This window comes from Chiloscyllium plagiosum, chromosome 12 (genome assembly GCF_004010195.1).
Source record: "Chiloscyllium plagiosum isolate BGI_BamShark_2017 chromosome 12, ASM401019v2, whole genome shotgun sequence".
NCBI classification, from domain to species: domain Eukaryota; kingdom Metazoa; phylum Chordata; class Chondrichthyes; order Orectolobiformes; family Hemiscylliidae; genus Chiloscyllium; species Chiloscyllium plagiosum.
In genome coordinates this window covers 6,227,739-6,248,073 of record NC_057721.1, presented here as the reverse complement: position 1 = coordinate 6,248,073, position 20,335 = coordinate 6,227,739, and the positions used below count along the sequence as shown (strand labels likewise).

The following is a 20,335-nucleotide window of genomic DNA, read 5'->3' as shown; positions in this document are numbered from 1 at the left end:
GCTCCGGTTTCCTCCCACAGTCCAAAGATGTGCAGGTTAGGTGAATTGGCCATGCTAAATTGCCCGTAGTGTTGCGCTTCGGCGGGTCGGTGTGGACTTGTTGGGCCGAATGGCCTGTTTCCACACTGTAATGTAATCTAATCTAATCTAATCTAAAAGTAAACTAATTGATAATGCACATTGAAGTAAATACGATCTGATATCTATTATGGAGATAAGGCCACATAATGATAAGATTTGGATCCTGAACATTGACATATATGACATTCAAAAGAAAGAAGCGAGATATAGGTGCATGGAAGCAAGGTGGCATAGTTGGAGATAATCTTGGTTCTGCAGATGTAGAAATTATTTGAATGGAGATGAGGAATAGTAAGCGTGGTTTACAAGCCATTAAAAGTAACCACAATGAAAGACAAAGTATACCAAAATAAATATGGAGTGCTTAAGATAAAGAGATAACAATAATCATGGATGATTTTAATATATGTTCAAACTAAAAAAAAAAAATCAGAGTGGCAATGGTAACCTGGTGAGGAGTTCGGAGATGTTTTTGAGATAGTTTCTTAGAGCAGGACTTTCTGCAACCAATCTATTAGGAGCTTATATCAGACTTGGTATTGTATAATGTGACAGGATTAATTAATGATCTTAGGTTAAAGGCTGCCAGAGGTAGCAGCAATCACATTGTGATTGAATTTTACATTTAGTTTGAAAAAGGGAAGAATGGGTCTAAGGCTAATAGTTCAAACTTAGATAGGCAATCATGTGAGCATGAACGCAGAGCTAGCTGAAGTGAAAAGAAGTGGATCAATAGAGAGGCAGTAATATTTCAGAATACTTATAGTATATTCCTGCTATTAAGAAAAAATTATCAAGAGAGGACCCACCATCCCTGGTTAACTAAGCAAGTGAAACAAAACATCAAACTGAAAGAAGAACTGCACAAAAACAAATGGCAGGTTAGGTGAACAGACACAATATAAAAATGGTTGAAAGAGTAAGGAGGAAGAAATGAGAGTGGAAGACTGTTTAAAAATATAACAAATGAATAGTGAAGGCTCCTAGGAATAACTTGATTTGAGTATAAGATTCTGACAATGGACGGGGAAACAATGCTGTCTTTTGTGGGTAAGTCAGGAATTCAGGGACACGGATTAAAAATTAGGGCTTGTCCTTCTAAGACCAAGATGAGGAGAAATGTCTTCTCTGAGTTGTGCAAGGTTGGGACTCCATGTTTCAGAAAGTGGTGGAAGCAGGGTCATTGAATATTTGTTATGGTACAAGTACAGATTCTCGTTAGATAAGGGAATCAACGGCTACTGGGGAGGTGTATGGGAATATAGAACATGAAACCCAAATAGGTCTGCCATTAACTTACTGAATGGTAGCTCAGGCTCAAGGGGCTGAATGGTCTATTTCTGCTCCAAACTCTTCTGTTTGTGTGTAAAGAAGAATCCTGTCAACCTCCGTAATGTGAAATATAAGAAAAAGTTGGGACCTAAACAGTACTGTTATTTTCTTTCATTGTTCCCATCGTCAATCTGACATTGCCCAAGAGTTGCAGGCTAAGGTCACCAATCAAAGGTCCTGGCGCATGCTTATCCCATCTATTCATTGCTGAGCCAACAATATGTATACTGGCTCAACCATATTGATCTGCTAGATTATGACAGCACAGCTAAAGAATTCTTTGCGGTGACATGGGCAATGAATCACAAGTTCCTGGTTGTCAATACCTAGTGTCATAGAGTCATAGAGACTCTATGGAAAGAGACCCTTCGGTCCAACCCGTCCATGCCGACCAGATATCTCAACCCAATCTAGTCCCACCTGCCAGCACCCGGCCCATATCCCTCCAAACCTTTCCTATTCATATACCCATCCAAATGCCTCTTAAATGTATCAATTGTACCAGCCTCCACCACATCTTCTGGCACCTCATTCCACACACGTACCACCCTCTGCGTGAAAACGTTGCCCCTTAGGTCTCTTTTATATCTTTCCCCTCTCACCCTAAACCTATGCCCTCTAGTTCTGGACTCCCCTATCCCAGAGAAAAGACTTTGACTACTTATCCTATCCATGCCCCTGATAATTTTGTAAACCTATATAAGGTCACCCCTCAGCCTCTGATGCTCCAGGGAAAACAGCCCCAGCCTGTTCAGCCTCTCCCTATAGCTCAAATTCTCCAACCCTGGCAAAATCCTTGTAAATCTTTTCTGAACCCTTTCAGGTTTCACAACATCTTTCCGATAGGAAGGAGACCAGAATTGCATGCAATATTCCAACAGAGGCCTAACCAATGTCCTGTACAGCCGCAACATGACCTCCCAACTCCTGTACTCAACACTCTGACCAATAAAGAAAAGCATACCAAACACCTTCTTCACTAACCTATCTACCTGCGACTCCACTTTCAAGGAGCTATGAACCTGCACTCCAAGGTCTCTCTGTTCAGCAACACTCCATAGGACCTTAAGTGTATAGGTCCTGCTAAGATTTGCTTTCCCGAAATGCAGCACCTCGCATTTATCTGAATTAAACTCCAGCTGCCACTTCTCAACCCATTGGTACAGATCCTGTTATAATCTGAGATAACCCTCTTCGCTGTCCATTACACCTCCAATTTTTGTGTCATCTGCAAACTTACTAACTGTAAGTTATGATCGCATCCAAATCATTTATGTAAATGACAAAAAGTAAAGGACCCAGCACCGATCCTTGTGGCACTCCAAAGGTTTCAGGCCTCCAGTCTGAAAAACAACCCTCCACCACCACCCTCTGTCTTCTACCTTTGAGCCAGTTCTGTATCCAAATGGCTAGTTCTCCCTGTATTCCATGAGATCTAACCTTGCTAATCAGTCTCCCATGGGGAACCTTTTCGAACGCCTTACTGAGGTCCATATAGATCACATCTACTGCTCTGCCCTCATCAATCCACTTTGTTACTTCTTCAAAAAATTCAATCAAGTTTGTGAGACATGATTTCCCACGCACAAAGCCATGTTAACTATCCTTAATCAGTCCTTGCATTCCAAATACATATACATCCTGTCCCTCAGGATTCCCTCCAACAACTTGCCCACCACCAAGGTCAGGCTCACCGGTCTATAGTTCCCTGGCTTGTCTTTACCACCCTTCTTAAACAGTGGCAACACATTTGCCAACCTCTAGTCTTCTAGCACCTCATCTGTGACTATCGATGACACAAATATCTCAGCAAGAGGCCCAGCAATCACTTCTCTAGCTTCCCACAGACCTCTGCAAGCGAGGTATGAGAATGGTAAATCATGATATTGAATAGATTTGGTATGCGATGCCAGTAAACATGTCTAAATATATTTTGCTGCCTCAAACAGCTTCATAAATTTCAAGTTGTAATTTGTTTAATTTTATTATTTTGTGAACATACATTTAGCAAAATTGTGTAATATGTGGTGTAAAGGACAGAATGAAAATGCATTCAATTAGATAAGGATAATTCTAAAGGTGGAGAGAAGTTAACCAAATCATTAGGTGGATTCCCAAATGTCAAGCTGTGATCTTTGGCCCTGAAAATGCAAGCACAAACTATAGCAGTAGGTTGTGTATGTCTCCTAATCATGAAAGAAATTCAAAATCAATCCCCTCAGTTTGGATCCTCTTCTGCTTCATGTGTTTACACTTGGATGTCTTACTTAAGTTTCTATTTACGGGAACAGCATTCCAAAATCTGGGAGCTTTCTGTGGGAAGAAATTTGATTCTTAAGTAACAACATAAAATTAAAATCCTGTCAATTTGTCAGAGCTTTTCTTGTTCCTCCATTACCTGTTGCACTGGGACAGTTTAAGTTATCAAAATGTCACTGTAGCTGTTTTGGTAGCATTCTAGTGTTTGAAAGTATGCCTGGATCATTAGCCACCACTTCAACACTTAGCCAGCTTGAAATAACTCAAACTTCAAGAATACCAAGCCAGTGGAAACATCAATATGAAGTTCACTAAATGTTCACAAAATAGTAAAATTAAATAGTAAAAATCGTAAAAGTAAACTGATTCACAGAAAACCTTATGCATCAAATTCACTTCAACTCACTCCAGGGTGAATCGGGAAGAGAGATTAAGTGGTCACTGCCGTTTCTTTCACCTGTTCCCCTTGAAAGAGGGAAGTTAACCAAGGACAAGATCATAACAGATGGAGCCTTTAGAATATTAAACCTCTCTGCAGAAAATACAATAATTGCTTAAATTTCAGGTTTTTAAAAAATATAATATGATTACATTTGGCAATATGCTTTCTGTTATAATCTTATCTGGTATGTTCCTTTCCGTTACTAAGGCAACTAGAATGAGATTCATCAAGGCAACAGCATCTTTTGAAATCAGGATTTCAAAGTTATAGGTAATGCACATTTAATCTTGAGTGTTCCCCGTCTTCAATAAAACTTAATGAGTTTGAGAAAACATGACTTCGAGGGACTCCGGCTCAGAAAAGCTACATAAATGCCAAAAGCGGTTCACACAGTTCCTGACAACTTTGTATATACTGTCAAATGTATAAGTATTGGCAGAAATCAGGCATGTACAATGCACCAGTGAACAGCACTAATTGGTTAAAAACATACCACCTCTGAAGCAATGAGTTCTACCTATTAGTAGATTAGCAGATCTAACAAAGACATCTTGTCATAAAAATTTGGCAGATTAGAAGTTTAGAGAACATGAAATGCAGAAACAGAAGACAGGGCAGTATAAGAAATGGGAGCAGACATATGCCATTTAGTTCGCCAAGCCTGCTCTGCCACTGAATGCAAGTATGGATGGTGTCTGACCTCATTTTCCACATTATCTCCATAACAATTATGATCCAAACATTAAAGATCAAAGAGTTATTAAAAAAAGCATTATCACCAGAAGTCCAGATTGCTTGGATATGCATGAAACAATAAAATGATTCAAAAAAGAAATAAAATGCTGGTTGCTATCACACCATAAATTATGACAACTGCTATATGAATTGCTCATAACGTAGATATTACTCCATCTCACTTCTCCAATACAAACGAGGCATACTGACCCTTTTCAATCTGATCATCGTACTCACCTCAAATTCAAATTGGTCAGTGTCTGCAGATTGATGATTGAGTCTGGAATGACTTTGATGCAATTGTGATACAGGTTTAACATCTCCAAGGAGACAAAGTGGCATAGCTCCAGTGGAATTTCACTCAGTCTGTTCTTTGACAGATCTGCCAACAAAACAAAATGTACGTTTTAGATTAAAGTTTAAGCGACACATCAAAATAATGGATATGATGAAAACAGCAGCACACACACAGCAGAAGTTTCAGAAACACACTTCTGTGTGAATTGTTTTAAGATTTATCTCTAGCATTTTATGAAGAACTCTGAGCAATTAGCAAATACTTCTCCAGAAACCTAAACTAGCAAGATTTGTCCCCCAGAATCAATCTTTCATTCCCTAAGATCTTCAGAATGAATTCATAGCACAATGGGTTGCTCGCAGGACTGTATATTGGCCACAAACTATAATAGATTTACAAAGAAGCTTTAGTGGATCTGATGTGTACTGTGAGGAAGTTATATTTCTTGGAGTCTAGTAACTGGAAAATATTACAGAAGACATTTCAGGTGGACATTTTGATTTGAATGTTACAGAACTGACAAAATGTTTTATGTATTTTTCATGAAGCAGTCAACACCTTTAAACAATTGATTAGAACTTGTTACAGATTCCACATTCATCATCTGGTTGCCAGATGTCATGCAATAAAGGGAAAGCAACCTGGAGTAGGAAAGCAAGAAACAACATACATTTTATACAGTTTCCCAAAATACTCAACTCACTTGGAATATAGGCATTACTCCCTGTAAGGAAAACAGTAGCCAATATACATTGAGATATTGAGTGTCATACCATCAAGTGAAAGTACAGAATTTATAAAAATTTTGGTTACATAATACCAAATATTGATTACTATTTTGACCATCTTTTCTTTTGTTAACCCTTTCCCGCCCAAAGAAACTCTCCTTAGTACTGGTTTATTCCACAAAGATTCAACTTTGAATCAAATTCTGAATCAAAGTACCAGTTATTCTGTATTTCGCTAAGCACAATTACTTAGGAGGAAAATAACAACCAAGCAACCCTGCATATCTATGCCAGGTATTGCCCTAATGCTGCAACCCTCCCTACTGTATTTGCAAATCTTTGCCAAGAGTAAAACCTCTCCACCTGCAGTACAATAACTCACATTAAAAGCAATAATTTCAACAAATTTGTACCACCTCTCCTTCCTTCAGGCTGTGATATTATAAACTTCAGAACTTTAATAACTGTACATGGATTGCAAGAATCATCAATAAATCTACCTGGAAAAAAATCTAATCAAAGACAAGGACAAACATATACAGGAATTGAAAACAAATAGCCCGGCCTGGGAAAAGAAGGAGTCAAGGCAACACAAACAAAGCTATTTACGTTCTTAGTCCTCACAAAGCTTAAGAGCTCAGAAGGGTGTGTTTGCTTGGCCTCTGCCTATCTCTGATGAAGCCATCTGATAAAGACAAATGGAACCAACTTTCATCCTTCCACTCATCCCAGCTCCATTCGGGTCAACACCCAACTAAGATCCTCAGTTTCCATTGCAGGATCTGCAGAGCAGCCTTCAATTTATGAGAGCGAAATGTGCTGCTTATATGTCATGCCATATGGGTATTAAGTGCCATGGCATGAAGTTGAAATCCAGGTAGAACAAGCAACATGAGGTTCTTTATCAGATTCCTTTACAGCATTCAGCATCTGCACCAAGCACAAGAAGTTCAGCTTGTGACTCAACATTAATAACTTTGCATGACCTATATTCTTAACAGCTTCCCTCATGTTATTCCAATAACTAACTCCACTTGCATGCTACAAAAGATTATTATTTTCCCATTTAATTCCAGTCAAAAACTTTGCTTGAAGCAAAAACCAATCTAATGAAATAATTTAAAAGCTTAATCCCAATAGTACTGAACATTTTCAGAATCCTACAAATACCATAGGCAATGCTGCTTCTCCTGGAAAAACAGTGCAGTATTTCTTTAACATCAGCCTGTGGACCATCTGGGTGAGAGGGATGAGAATTTTAAGTTGCAGACACAGGGGACTGGGAGCCAATGCAGGTCGGCAAAGACCAAAGTGATAATCACCATTTTACAGGGATTGGCGTATAATCATCTAAGTTTCACATAAGTCACTGTTAATTGCGCATAAAGGTTGACAGGCCAGTCAAAAATGCATTGGAATAGTTGGAGATACAAAAGGCAAGGCTGAGGACAGGTTACATAAAGAATGATACAGGAAGGTGACCTTCTGGAGCGACAAGTTGACAATCTCTCTGAGCAAGAGGATCTGAGATTTGAGTCTCAGGTTTGGGTCTGTAAAAAGCTAACATTGCCAAGTCTGATTCAAATGGAGGTAGTGGCCAGGGAACAGAGTTTGAATTAGTTGCAACACTGGAGTTTGCGACAAAGGCTGAAAGACTATAGTTTTGGTCTTCCCAATAGCCCACAGGAGGAAACTACAGCCTATCCAAGACCGAATATCGGACAAGTAATCTGACAAAATGATAGCAATGGTGGGATCAAGTGAGTGGAGAAATAGACCTGGTTATCATTAGTCTATGTGTGGAAGTTAATTCTATAACTTTGATAAAACCTATGAGGGGCATCATGTAAACCTGCATTTTGAAAAGGTAAATCAAGGCAGGACTTACACACTTAATGGTAAGATCCTAGGGAGTGTTGCTGAACAAAGAAACCTTGGAGTGCAAGTTCATATTTCCTTGAAAGTGGGGTCGCAGGTAGAATAGTGAAAAAGGTGTTTGGTATGCTTTCCTTTATTGGTCAACGCATTGAGTGCAAGGGTTGGGAGTTCATGTTGTGGCTGTACAGGACATTGGTTAGGCCACTTTTACAATATTGCGTGCAATTCTGGTCTCTCTCCTAACGAAAGGATGTTGTGAAAATTGAAAGGATTCAGAAGAGATTTACAAGGACGTTGCCAGGGATTGGAGGGTTTGAGCTATGGGGAGAGGCGGAATAGGCTGGAGCTAATATCCCTGAAGCGTCAGAGGCTAAGGGGCGATCTTAGAGGTTTATAAAATCATAAGGGGCATAGATAGGGTAAATAGACAGGTCTTTTACCTGGGGACGTGGGAGTCCAGAACTAGAGGGCATAGACCTAGGGTCAGAGGGGAAAAGTTAAAAGGGACCTAAGGGGCAATGTTTTCACACAGAGGGTGGTGCGTATATGGAATGAGCTGCCAGAAGAAGTGGAGGAGGCTGGTAAAATTACAACATTTAAAAGGCATCTGGATGGGTATATGAATAGGTTGAGAGAGAAATGGGCCAACTGCTGGCAAATGGGACTAGATTAGGTTAGAATATCTGGTCAGCATGAACGAGTTAGACCAAAGGGTCTGTTTTGGTGCTGTACGCCTCTACGACTTTAAGAGGAGTGAAACATGGTCAGATCCCCAGACAACTCTGAATGTACATGTAATGGGAAGGCATAAAGAATAAGTTGGAGTCTGCTTTTGCTAAATTGGACAGAATAAGTGAAATCAGGTAAACTCACGGTAAACACCCATAACTGAAAGGGAAAAAGAGAGTTCTTTTTAAATTTTATGTTGAGTTTTGAACAGTCCTGTGAAATCCATGGATGAAAATGAGGAACCCCAATTATCCGAATAACACGGGCGGGGAGTATTTTGTTCAGGTAACTTAATATTCAGATAATCGAATGCCGGATATCACAGTTTAGCCAAGCATCAGGGCCTTGCAATCTTGCCGGATTATCCAAAATTCAGACAATCGAATCCGGATAATTGAGGTTCCTCTGTATTGGCACTCCCAAGAAGGGACAGATATAGAAATTAGATTACTTTAGTGCAAAGTATAGTGCTAGTACCCAACCAGACATGGGATAAAACAATGAAGAAGTTACTCATCGCTGAGTACATTTAACCTCGGGTGCATGAATAGCTACAGGAAGACGTTATAGACAGTTCAATTAAATCATAATTAAAGCCATTTAAACTTACCAAGGTATTAGAGGCAGCGACTCTGGTGTGGCTATTTTATGAGTGATGCTTTTTAAGTACTTTACAAGATGTGGCTTGGGTACAATACAAACCTGTTTTGCTTTTCCATTTATAAAGGAATGGATTGGGATTAATGGGATTATAATTTTATTGTCTGATTAAAAATTTCTCAATTAGTGCTGTAAGTGGACAATTTGGTTTAAGGTTAAAAATCACATAACACCAGGTTATAGTCCAACAGATTTATTTGGCAGCACAAGCTTTTAGAGCGCTGCTCCTTCATCAGGTGTCTCCACAACCACCTGATGAAGGAACAGTGCTCTGAAAGCTAGTGATTCCAAATAAACCTGTTGGACTATAACCTGGTGTCGTGTGATTTTTAACTTAGTACACTTCAGTCCAACACCAGCATCTCCAATGTTTGGTTTAATTGTTTTATATCCACTGGGTTTGTTATTAAACTTCGTTTTTTTTTGTTAAAGCCAAGTGTGCAGCTTTGCATGCTTATATTTCATCAAGAGATCATTTCATCAAAACTGAATCAAGATATGATCTATCAAGATAGCTTTCAGCCTGGAATCCGACTTGTCCAGTGATAACATCAGCTGGGGTCATAGCATTATTTCCTCACAGCAGGGAAGATCAGAGGAACATCATGTAGAAGAGGAAGAAAAATGGGCCTAGCTTGAAAAACATTAGCCCAAGTCTTATGATTTTATATCTGCCAATTAATCCCTCTTCATTCATATTTTGCGTCAGAATCTAGCCATTATAATTTCAATTTTATGGCCATATCCCTGAAATGTGCAATAACCATAGAACCTCATTCATTAGACCACAAAATGTAGGCCAATTAGCCCATCGGGTTTGCTCTGCCATTTGTTGAGACCATGGCCAAACTGACAGATCTCAGCTCCACTTTTCTGCCTTTTCCCTATAATTCTTAAATTTCTTACTGATAAAAGATCTTTCTACATCAGCCTTGAATATACTTAACAATTCCATTCTCTGCAGTAAAGAATTCTAGCACACTTTCCTCATCCATCATTTCTGTTAAGTCTTCAAATAATTCTGAGGTCTGTTGCTTTCTTTTAATTTGTACTTTCAATGAGCGGTGGGCGTCACTAGCAAGCTCCGCATTCGTTGTTCTTGAACTGAGTGACTTGCTAAGCCATTACAAAGAACAATTAAGGATTATATATATTTCTGTGGGTCTTGTAGCCTGGAAAAAGAAAGCAAGAAAGATTTCTTTCTCCTGAGGACATTAGTGAACCAGATGAGTTTTTTTTTAAAATGACAGTCAATGATAACTTCATGGTCACCATTATATATTTATTTAATAGATTTATTAATTGAAATTCCATCAGTTGTCATGATAGGATTTGAATCTGTTTCCCCAGAATATTAATCTGACCAGTGACATTACCACTACGGAACCATCTCCCCAATTGTAAACATAATCCCTTTTGAAATGGACGCTGGCCACTTTAAACTCTTTATGGATTGCATTCCACAAGGGAAATATAAATCAGCCTGTTGAGCAAATTTCGTCAAGGTCTGTTATTCTTTCAAAATCTCTTTTACTACTTTTTGAAGCGTTCCCTTTTTGCTGTTCCTCCTTCAGGACTCAGTACGCAATTCTCTGCTCCACTTCAAACTGTTTGCCTCATGGACCTCCTCTGTTTCTCTGTCTGTCCATCACTCCTAACCCGCTTTTCCATTTTTGTTTCTTCCTACAAGACTTGCCTTTCGAACAAATACCAGTGCACCATTTTCACTCTGTCACATTATATTTTTCCACCTACATCACACATCACCTGTCATCTTGTTATCTATTTCAGTCTACCTCCCCTTGGTATTGGCATTTGTCACTGCTGGCCTGTTTCAGATTGATAGCCCAAATGAAACTTCAGCAATTTGATAGCTCAATTCTGTGCTGAATACTTACTCTTAATATTTTTGGTAATAGCATAGCCATAATTAATCAACGAGGTTTCAAACATTTTGAGACCAAACGATGACAAAATGATAAGGAAAAGTAGCAGAAAGAAGCCATGACCAAATGACACATACCCAGACATCTCGCAACATCACATGTCCACAGAGAACCTGAAACATCCACATTGCCCATTTTCAGATTTCTGAAGACCGACATCTTCATCTGTGAGGAACAGCCAGTAATAATATTTCATCAACTGGATACTCCCTACAGTTTTCACAGACAAGTCTCCATTTCATTCAATCAGTAACTTTTGCATATGAACAGCAGATTTTAAAGCAACACAACAATTTCAAGACTTTTAAATAAATAGATATATCTTAAGCAAAACATCAGAATTGTATCCTTTTTGCATCATCCTCAAAAAGATTCTCAAATTGCTTGATGCTTTTATTTGTCTGCCCTGGAAATCTTCATAAATCAGTCCAATTCTACTAACCATTCCACTCTAAGTAGAAGTGGTCCATCATCCTCTTTCCCAAACATATCCTTTCACAGTTCCTAACCATCAGCACTAAATTCAAACTTCCCTTCTCAATCTATTAAAGCAAATTGGTGGGCTCCAAACAATGCAAAGCCAAGGCCTCGGGTGGTGAATAGGCAAAGTCTGAATCATCAATTCAGTACACCGCAAGAAATTCAACAATTTGCCAAAGAAAACTGTATGTTTTTGGTTCTGCTTGGTCTAAGAATTGCAAGATGGTCTTCCAATTGCCACATCCACTTTTCAAAGAGTTTATTGTGTCTTGAAAAGACTGCTCACAATGGTATTCCTATGCTCTTGTTCCAGTGACACACTCCAAACTAAGCGTACAAACATGCTCACATAACTATGAAGTTCTGAACTTTTTTGCATTGAGTACTGTATTCAGATGTTAGAGAAAGCAAAGGCAATGTTTCCAGACAGCATGCATATTCATACATTGCCGCAGCTTAGCTGTACATAGCCAGATGTCAAGTCTAACAGTTTCCAGGTGAATAGATAGGATTCTGTTTGACAACAATAATTGATCTACAAGTTTCATCTGAACCCAAAAGGAAACAGTGTGTGTTTCTAGGTTAAACCGACAAATCTGCAGATTTGTTACAAGACAAAACCTTGATTGAATATTCTGTAAAATCTTAGGTGCTCTTCAAACTGTAAACATCTTGGGATAATTAAGATAAACATTGAGGTAGAAAAGAACTCATGTATGGTTGCAAAAGCATTGCTGACACCTGAGAAAGAAGCAGCTACGTTGGTAATTAAATGCTCCATTTCGCCTTTCATTTCCAGGCCAGGCAACTTTTGCCATACTTGGGATAGGTCCAAAAAGTGAGCTATGCAAATCTACACGTTTTAATTCAGGGTCAGAGCTGGGCATTCAGCCTTCTTCCAGGTTGAAAACAAATGGCAGCTGGACAGCTCACAATGGGCATTTGTATTAGCTGATATGGGCAAACCACCCCACTAACTTGTTTGGTACTCCCAAGGCAATGACCCAGTTGGGGATGTACTACATTGTTATTTGCAAATGGAGATTTGATGAAATTCCACATGGAAGGCTGTTAAATCAAGAGGAGTCCTTAGCTATGAACTCTCAGGGATTAGCTTAAGTCAACGGCTTGCATGGGTGGGTGGTCATTATTGGAAGAAACTTTGGATGGGGTCTGGTCACTAGGGGTGTCCTACAGAGATCCATGTTCGGTCCACTGTTCTTCACCACCTTAATCAATGATTGGCACAAAAGCTATGGAAAAACAATTCTCTACTTTGCTGATAAATGTGGGAGTTAGGATTTTAGTTACACTAATAGACTTCAAGGCTGATTTGAACAAAGTTGGTGAGGTAATGATGGAGGGATAATCTGCCCATTTGTAACAAATATTCTTCAACATGAATAAATTCAACCTCATTTATTTTGAGTGTATTAAATCCCTTCAGGGTTGAGGATGTGGCATGGGAGAAGACAATGGGTTTGTAGTAAAAATACTCAAGTTCCTTGAGAGATGTTGCTTAAAGGGAACAAAGTGAGTCATAAAACTACAAATCTGATATTCACCTCATAAAAGGCTTTTGTCCAAGTATACCCAAGTGTCTAGTTTTGTCTGTCTCTCATGGTGGGGGATAGTCAACCTTGGGCAAGTTCCACAGCAGAGTGGTCGTACCAAGTCTTTAGACTCATAGTTACTCCTGAACTTGTGGCTTCTTCATTGTTGAAATGAAGACTTTGAGAGTCAGAGATGTACAGCACAAAAACAGACTCTTCGATCCAACCCGTCCATGCTGACCAGATATCCCAACTCGATCTACTCCCACCTGCCACACTCGGCCCGTATCCCTCCAATTTTAGGAGATATGGGTTCATTTTTAAAATAATGAAGGGAACAGATTTTATTCTAGTGCATGGATTATTTGAAGTGCATAGCAAGGACAAGAGAACATCGATGTAAAACACTGAAGCATAAGATTTGAACCAATAGCAGGAAGCACTCTCCATTATGTATGTGTATGTATATATGCCAGAAGCTTTCAGTACAAAGCTGGATGAGTTTTAGGTACTTGGTGCTCGCTATCACTAGTGATATCAGTCACTTTTTGTTGCCTTTTCCAGAACATTGTTATGCTGGGGAAAGATGATAGGCTTAATCTCTGGTCTCTGGTGCATATATCCAAATTCCTTTAACCCATCACTGGCAATTTTGCCTTCAGCTATCTATTCCCCAAGTTCTGGAATTCCTTGCCAAAATCTCTCCACATAACAACATAGGAAACTGCAGCAAGAATAGACCATTCAGCCTCTCAAGCTATTCAACTAGATCTTGTCTGATCTTCTACCCAGCATGATGTTCCCCTACTATCTCCATAAGCCCTGACATCTTTAGTATTTGAAAATCAATCAATCTCTGATTTGAATACACTCAATCACTAAACCTCTACATGCTGGTGGCAGATAATGCCAAAGAGTCACCACCCTCCCAGTTAAGAAATTCTTCCATATCAGTTCAAAATGGCCTACTCCTCATTCTGAGACCATGCCGCCTGGTTCTTGACACCCCTGGCCAAGGGAAACATTTCTCCAACATCTATCCAAATGACTTCTGTAAGAAACTTGTATGTGTAAAATGAGATCACCTCTCCTCCTAAATGCTAGAAAATATCGACCCAGTTGTTCAATCTCTCTTTACAGGGCAATCCTGCCATCCCAGAGACCAGTGTACCAAACACTTAATGTCCACCATTATGACAAGTATATCTGCTCTTAGGTGAGGAATTGAAAACCGCACACAATATTTCAGGTGCAGTTTCACAACAGCTCTACACAATTGCAGCAAGACATATTTTCCTACAATCAAATCCTCTTGCAATAAACTCCAAGATACCATGTGTCTTCCAAATTGCTTGCTGCATGCACCTGCACATTCACTTTAGGCGATTTATGAACATGGGCAACCAAAACTCTTTGGACTTGTCAAGCTCTCACCATTTAATAAATACTCTCCATGTTTGTTTAAATGGATAACTTCACATTTTCCCACACCATATTCCATCTGCCATGCTCATGCCCACTCAATTAGCTTGCTGAAGTCCCCTTGAGGACTTCCTAAATTCTCCTCATAATTCACTTCCCAACTTCGTTTTGTGTTGTGTTTGGAAATATCATGTATGGTTTCCACTTCCAGATATTTTCTCATCAACCTGTTCAGAGTTATTACACACAAAAACAGAAATGGCGAGAGAAATTCAGCAGGTCTCCAAACAGCAAGTGAAATCGTGAAACTTACCTATTGAGTATTGTTCCAGGGTTCACAACATCTGCTAGGAGAAAGTGAGGACTGCAGATGCTGGATGCTCCTTGGATGCTGCCTGACCTGCTGCGCTTTTCCAGCAACACATTTTCAGTTCACAACATCTGGTCCATTTCATATCTTTACAGCATTTCCATTATCTATTTTGCACCATTAGAGTTCACAATATCTAATCTATTTTGTACCATTACAATACAGGCGACTGTCTGTGTGGAGTTTGCACGTTCTCTCCGTGTCTGCGTGGGTTTCCTCCGGGTGCTCCGGTTTCCTCCCACAGTCCAAAGATGTGCAGGTCAGGTAAATTGGCCATGCTAAATTGCCCGTAGTGTTAGGTAAGGGGTAAATGTAGGGGTATGGGTGGGTTGCGCTTCGGCGGGGCGGTGTGGACTTGTTGGGCCGAAGGGCCTGTTTCCACACTGTAAGTAATCTAATCTAATCTAATCTAATCTAAAATATTCACTATATATAATCTATGTTGTAACATTACAGGGTTCACAATCGTTAATCTATTTTGCACCCTTACAGGGTATACAATATCCAGTCTATAAACTAATATATTAAAAGCATGATGTCTAATTATTGGACTAATCAGACATACCAGTAACTTCAATTGACAAAGAAATGTCAGCCAAGGTTAGTCAACAGTTGCAACTTGATATGAAATCATACTAAGTGTTGTTTCACAGAAAGGCATGAGGAAGCAAGCGATACCAATACACCAGTTTATAATTACCATTCTATATTGCCTTTTATGAGTTATGGACTTAATGAAGTTGCACCAGCTATTCAAGGATGTTCAAACTGAAAATGAACCTGTTTGTTGGCAGAAATGACTGAAGAGGTACATCTAAGGAAATATCATCAAAGCGATACAAAGACCATCGCTGAAATAGAAAACAAAGTATAACTTCACTTAGAATGAATAGGTAAACTGAGATTAGGAACACAACACCCACTGCTATTACTCAACTAAACAATAGTGAAGTTATGACCAATATCTTAAGTATTCCAGTGAACACAACTGTTAGCTGTTGCGGGAACAGATGGGTGAAGGATGAGATTGCAATTTGTACTATATGCAATGAATGTTTAAGAAAGACAACAACACATTTTTACAGCGCTTTTCATATCCCGAGAACATTTAGTATCATTAAAAATTTACAGCAGAGGGAAGCCATTCAGTCCATCGTGTCACAGGAATAACTCATACCGAAAAAAATGCAAGAGGCAGAGACCCTTACTGCAATTTTAAATAAATGTTGGATATGCCCATGACATATTATAACCTACAGCCATAGAGTTGTAAAGTGGGATTAGGTCAAATAGGTTTATTCAGCTGACACAGAGCTATCCAGCCTAACCTCACTGTCCAGCTCGAGGTCCATACTCCTGTAGGTTATGGCATTTATGTTTTTATTTAAATGTGGGGTCTCTGTCTCTTCTGTCTTTTCAGACATGAGTTACAGATCCCACTACCCTCTAACTGAAAAGAAAATCTCAAATCCTCTCTAATATTTCTACCAAATACTTTAAAATCAATGACCACTCCATTAAAGGCACTTTCCCCTCTACACTCAGCCAAGAATCCAGGTCTTTACATACACCTCAATTAAAAATCCTCTCAGCCTTCTGTATTACAAAAAAAAATCCAATCTTGCCTCTTGGCAGAATGTTTCCATTCCTGAAAATATCCTTGCAAATCTCCTGTGTACCCTCTTTCATGTCATCACCTCTTTCCTATAATGATGTGGAGGAGCCAGTGTTGGACAAAGTTAAAATTCACGTTACACCAGGTTACAGTCCAACAGGTTTATTTGAAAGTACCAGCCATAATCTGTCCGCCAAAACTGTGTACCGAACTGTTAAATTGTGATCTAACTAGTATTGTATGCCAGTATTCTAGCATAACTCTCCTGCTCTTAAAGTCTACACTTGGGCTATTAAAGCAAAGATACCTTCTTACTCTTTTAACTATTTGTCCCACTGCCATCCAGGATCTGTGAGCATGCACTTCACAGTTCCTCTTCTGCTCTGTGCTAATCAGTACCTACCATTGCTTGCTTTGATTGCCCTTCCCACATGCATGACTTCACTCTGGACTGAATTCCATCTGCAACTTTAGATTAGATTCCCTACAGTGTGGAAACAGGCCATTCGGCCCAACAAGTCCACATCGACCCTCCGAAGACCAACCCAACCAGACCCATTCCCCTACACCTAACACTATGGACAATTTAGCACAGCCAATTCACCTAATCTGCACATCTTTGGACTGTGGGAGGAAACTGGAGCACCCGGTGGAAACCCACGCAGAGACTCGGGGAGAATGTGCAAACTCCACACAGACAATTGCCCGAGGCAGGAACTGAACCCGGGTCCCTGGTGCTATGAGGCAGCAGTGCTAACCACTGAGCCACCGTGCCACCCTTTACTACTCAGCTGACCATTCCACTGACATCACTCTGTAGTCTACACCAGCTTTCTTCCTCATTATCAATCACACAGTTTTTGCCTCAAGTGCAAACTTCTTAATCATGCCTGCGATCTTTAAATCTAAAACCATTGATTTGTTCCACAAAAAGCAATAACTTATTCTTGAAGCACAGTCATTTCTGTAACATGAGTAAATTTGAAAATCTGTGCTTGAGTTTTTAAGAGTAAACTTTAAATCAAGTGTCACATAGTTAGTGGATAGGATGATTTATCAGCTTAGGTTGTGTTTATATGAAAGCAATGTTGACCTAATGACCTAAATATGAGGATTCAGGAAGAGGTGGAGGAGGAAACAGAATGATTTTCCTGTTCACAGTATCTAATAATGTAATGCTAGAATGTACATTGTGGGTCGGACCAGCCAGAAAGGAGCTCATACTTCTCTGAAGGATACCGGCAGTCAAATTATATCAACTTCTCAGTGTCTTTTTTGATTTCTCGTTATGAGAGGCCCTTGCAAGTAATCTGGACCAAAAAAAAGCAGAATAAGAACGAAAAGTATGGACCACATTGTTAGTTTCAGACTCTTGACTGTTGGCAAGAATACAAGACAATAATGATTTTTTTTTGTATCAGGAACTTGAAGTGTGCCAAAGACACCAAATGTTAGAGCGTTCCCTTCACATAGGTCAACTGCAGAACTGATATCTCGTTTTTTTCTGGAGTCATCATGAATGACTGTCCTGCCGAGTGCTTAAATATGCTCCAAGCTTTGTGTGCCAAAATGCCCACATATCCACTTCAAATACTCATCCCTCAGGGATGAAAATGTTTCAACTAAGGTGCAACCAGCAAGACAGGTACTTATCTTGTAAAGCTGAGACCTCATGTTTCTAATTATACAAACATAATACAGATGGTTACAGGCTGATACAGAAGATTAGCAACCCTGAGACTACTCCTAGACAATGGGTGCAGTGTAATTTAAATTAGGTCCGCACTCAGTCACTTGGATTATCCTGACACAGGATTCCACAAAGGTACAACACAGATGTTAAAAGTGCCTTAGTTTTCTATAACGACCAAAAATAGTAAAAATTACAGAATCTTGTCCCATAATTCCAATCATTGCTTGTGATAAACTTGCAGAAACAGACAAATCTTTGTACTCAAGTCAGGTTTGATAAAATTGTTGTTGGTAACAAACTGGACAAGATAATGGAATAGGAGAAATAAGTCCAGAAACTAAAGATTTGAACAGAATAGATAGATGGAGCAAAAACGGAATGCAGACAATGAGTGAACTGCGGTGTAATAGTAATGTTACTGGACTAGTGATCCAGAAGCCGAACATTCTCGAAACAAATTCAAATCCCACAAGGCAGAAGGTGGAGATTAAATTATATCAATTAATCAATGTCAAATTAAATCCTAATGCCATTAATAATGATTGCAAAACTGTGGGATTGCAAAACTAAAAATCCAAGAGTTTCCTTTTCCCCTTCAGATGTGCTTATTGCTCCAGCTTAGATGAGACTTCAGACCTACAGCAATGAGATTGATTCTTAACCATTTTGAAAATGGTACAGCATTCAGTGTAAAAGCAACATTACAGACAAGTTGTAAAAGATCAAAAGTAGGTGGACCTCTGGCATTGGCTGAAAGAGGAGAATAACAAAAAGTATACACTACCCTGTCACCTTGCAAACTTTTCCTCACTAACATAGGGCCGTAGAGTTGTACAGCACAGAAACAGACCCTTCCATCCGAAATATCCATGCCAACCAGATAATCTAATCCCATTTATCAATATTTGCCCCATATCCCTCTAAACCCGTCCCATTCATGCACCCACCCAGGCTATGACTAACTTCAATAAGTCACAATTTTATGTGATTTTAATCAGATGTTGTAACTGCATCAGCCTCCACTACTTCCTCTGGCAGCTCATTCCATATACACACCCATGAAAATGCAAAATCAAGAAAGCTGGTCCATATATAGTCAGACAACAGACTGACATAGTCATACTTACCAAATCTTACCTTGAAGATACTGTTGCAGAAACCACCAGCATCATGCCAGGGTATGTCCTTTCCCACCAACAGTACACACATATCAGAGGTATATAACAGGGAGGCAGTAGTCCCCACCACCTCCCTGTCACAGGTATATCAGTCACAGATACGACATTATTGCGAGGGAGTGACCAAAACACAGTCCTTGTGGAGATTAAGTCCTGAATACACTTTTGACAGGGTTGGATGGATCCCCACTTTTCCAGCAGCTCAAAACTAGGGATCGAATAAAGATCTGTGCTTCATTAGCAGTAGAATTGCATTCAAACCCAACTGTAAATACCTGGTCTGGTATATTCCTCACTTTACCACCAGTATCAAGCTCAGGGAATCCATCCTAGTGAAATGAAGAATGCAGAACAGCATGCCAGAAGCATCATAAGACATATCCAAAAGTCAACCAAGTCAACAACAGATACATTTTTTTCACTCATTGCTGGCTGGCTAGTTGTCCCTTGAGAAGGTGATGGTGAGTTGCCTTCTTGAACCACTGCAATCCATGTGCTGTAGGTAGACCCACAATGCCCTGAGGGAGGGAATTCCAGGATTTTGACCCAGTGACAGTGAAAGAACAGCAATATATTTCCAAGTCAGGATGGTGAGTAGCTTGGAGGGGAACTTACAGGGGGTAGTGTTCCCATATATTTGCTGCCATTGTCCTTCTAGATGGAAGTGGTCAAGATTTGGAGATGCCGGTGTGGGACTGGAGTTTACATAGTTAAAAATCACACAACACCAGGTTATAGTCCAACAGGTTTAATTGGAAGTACACTAGCTTTCGGAGCAACGGTCCTTCATCAGGTGATAGTGGAGGGCTCAATCCTAACACAGAATTTATAGCAAAAATTTACTATAACTGATGTAACTGAAATTATACATTGAAAAATTGATTGTCTGTTAAGCCTTTCATCTGTTAGAATACAGTGATAGTTTCACTTCTTTCA

At 39.5% G+C, this 20,335-nt stretch overlaps 1 protein-coding gene across 7 annotated transcripts in view; it reads right to left on the bottom strand.

The window, feature by feature from the left end:
* The window catches only part of lrch1 (leucine-rich repeats and calponin homology (CH) domain containing 1), a 177,044-nt gene that overhangs the window by 80,111 nt on the left and 76,598 nt on the right, over positions 1-20,335 (bottom strand). For all 7 annotated transcript variants that reach the window (XR_006313116.1, XR_006313115.1, XR_006313114.1 and 4 more), the window contains exon 2: positions 5,087-5,231. Coding sequence is in view for 3 of the 7 variants with exons in the window: in XM_043700368.1 (XP_043556303.1) it covers positions 5,087-5,231 (145 nt within the window). In the remaining 4 variants the exon portion in view is untranslated. The remainder of the gene's footprint in view (positions 1-5,086; positions 5,232-20,335) is intronic.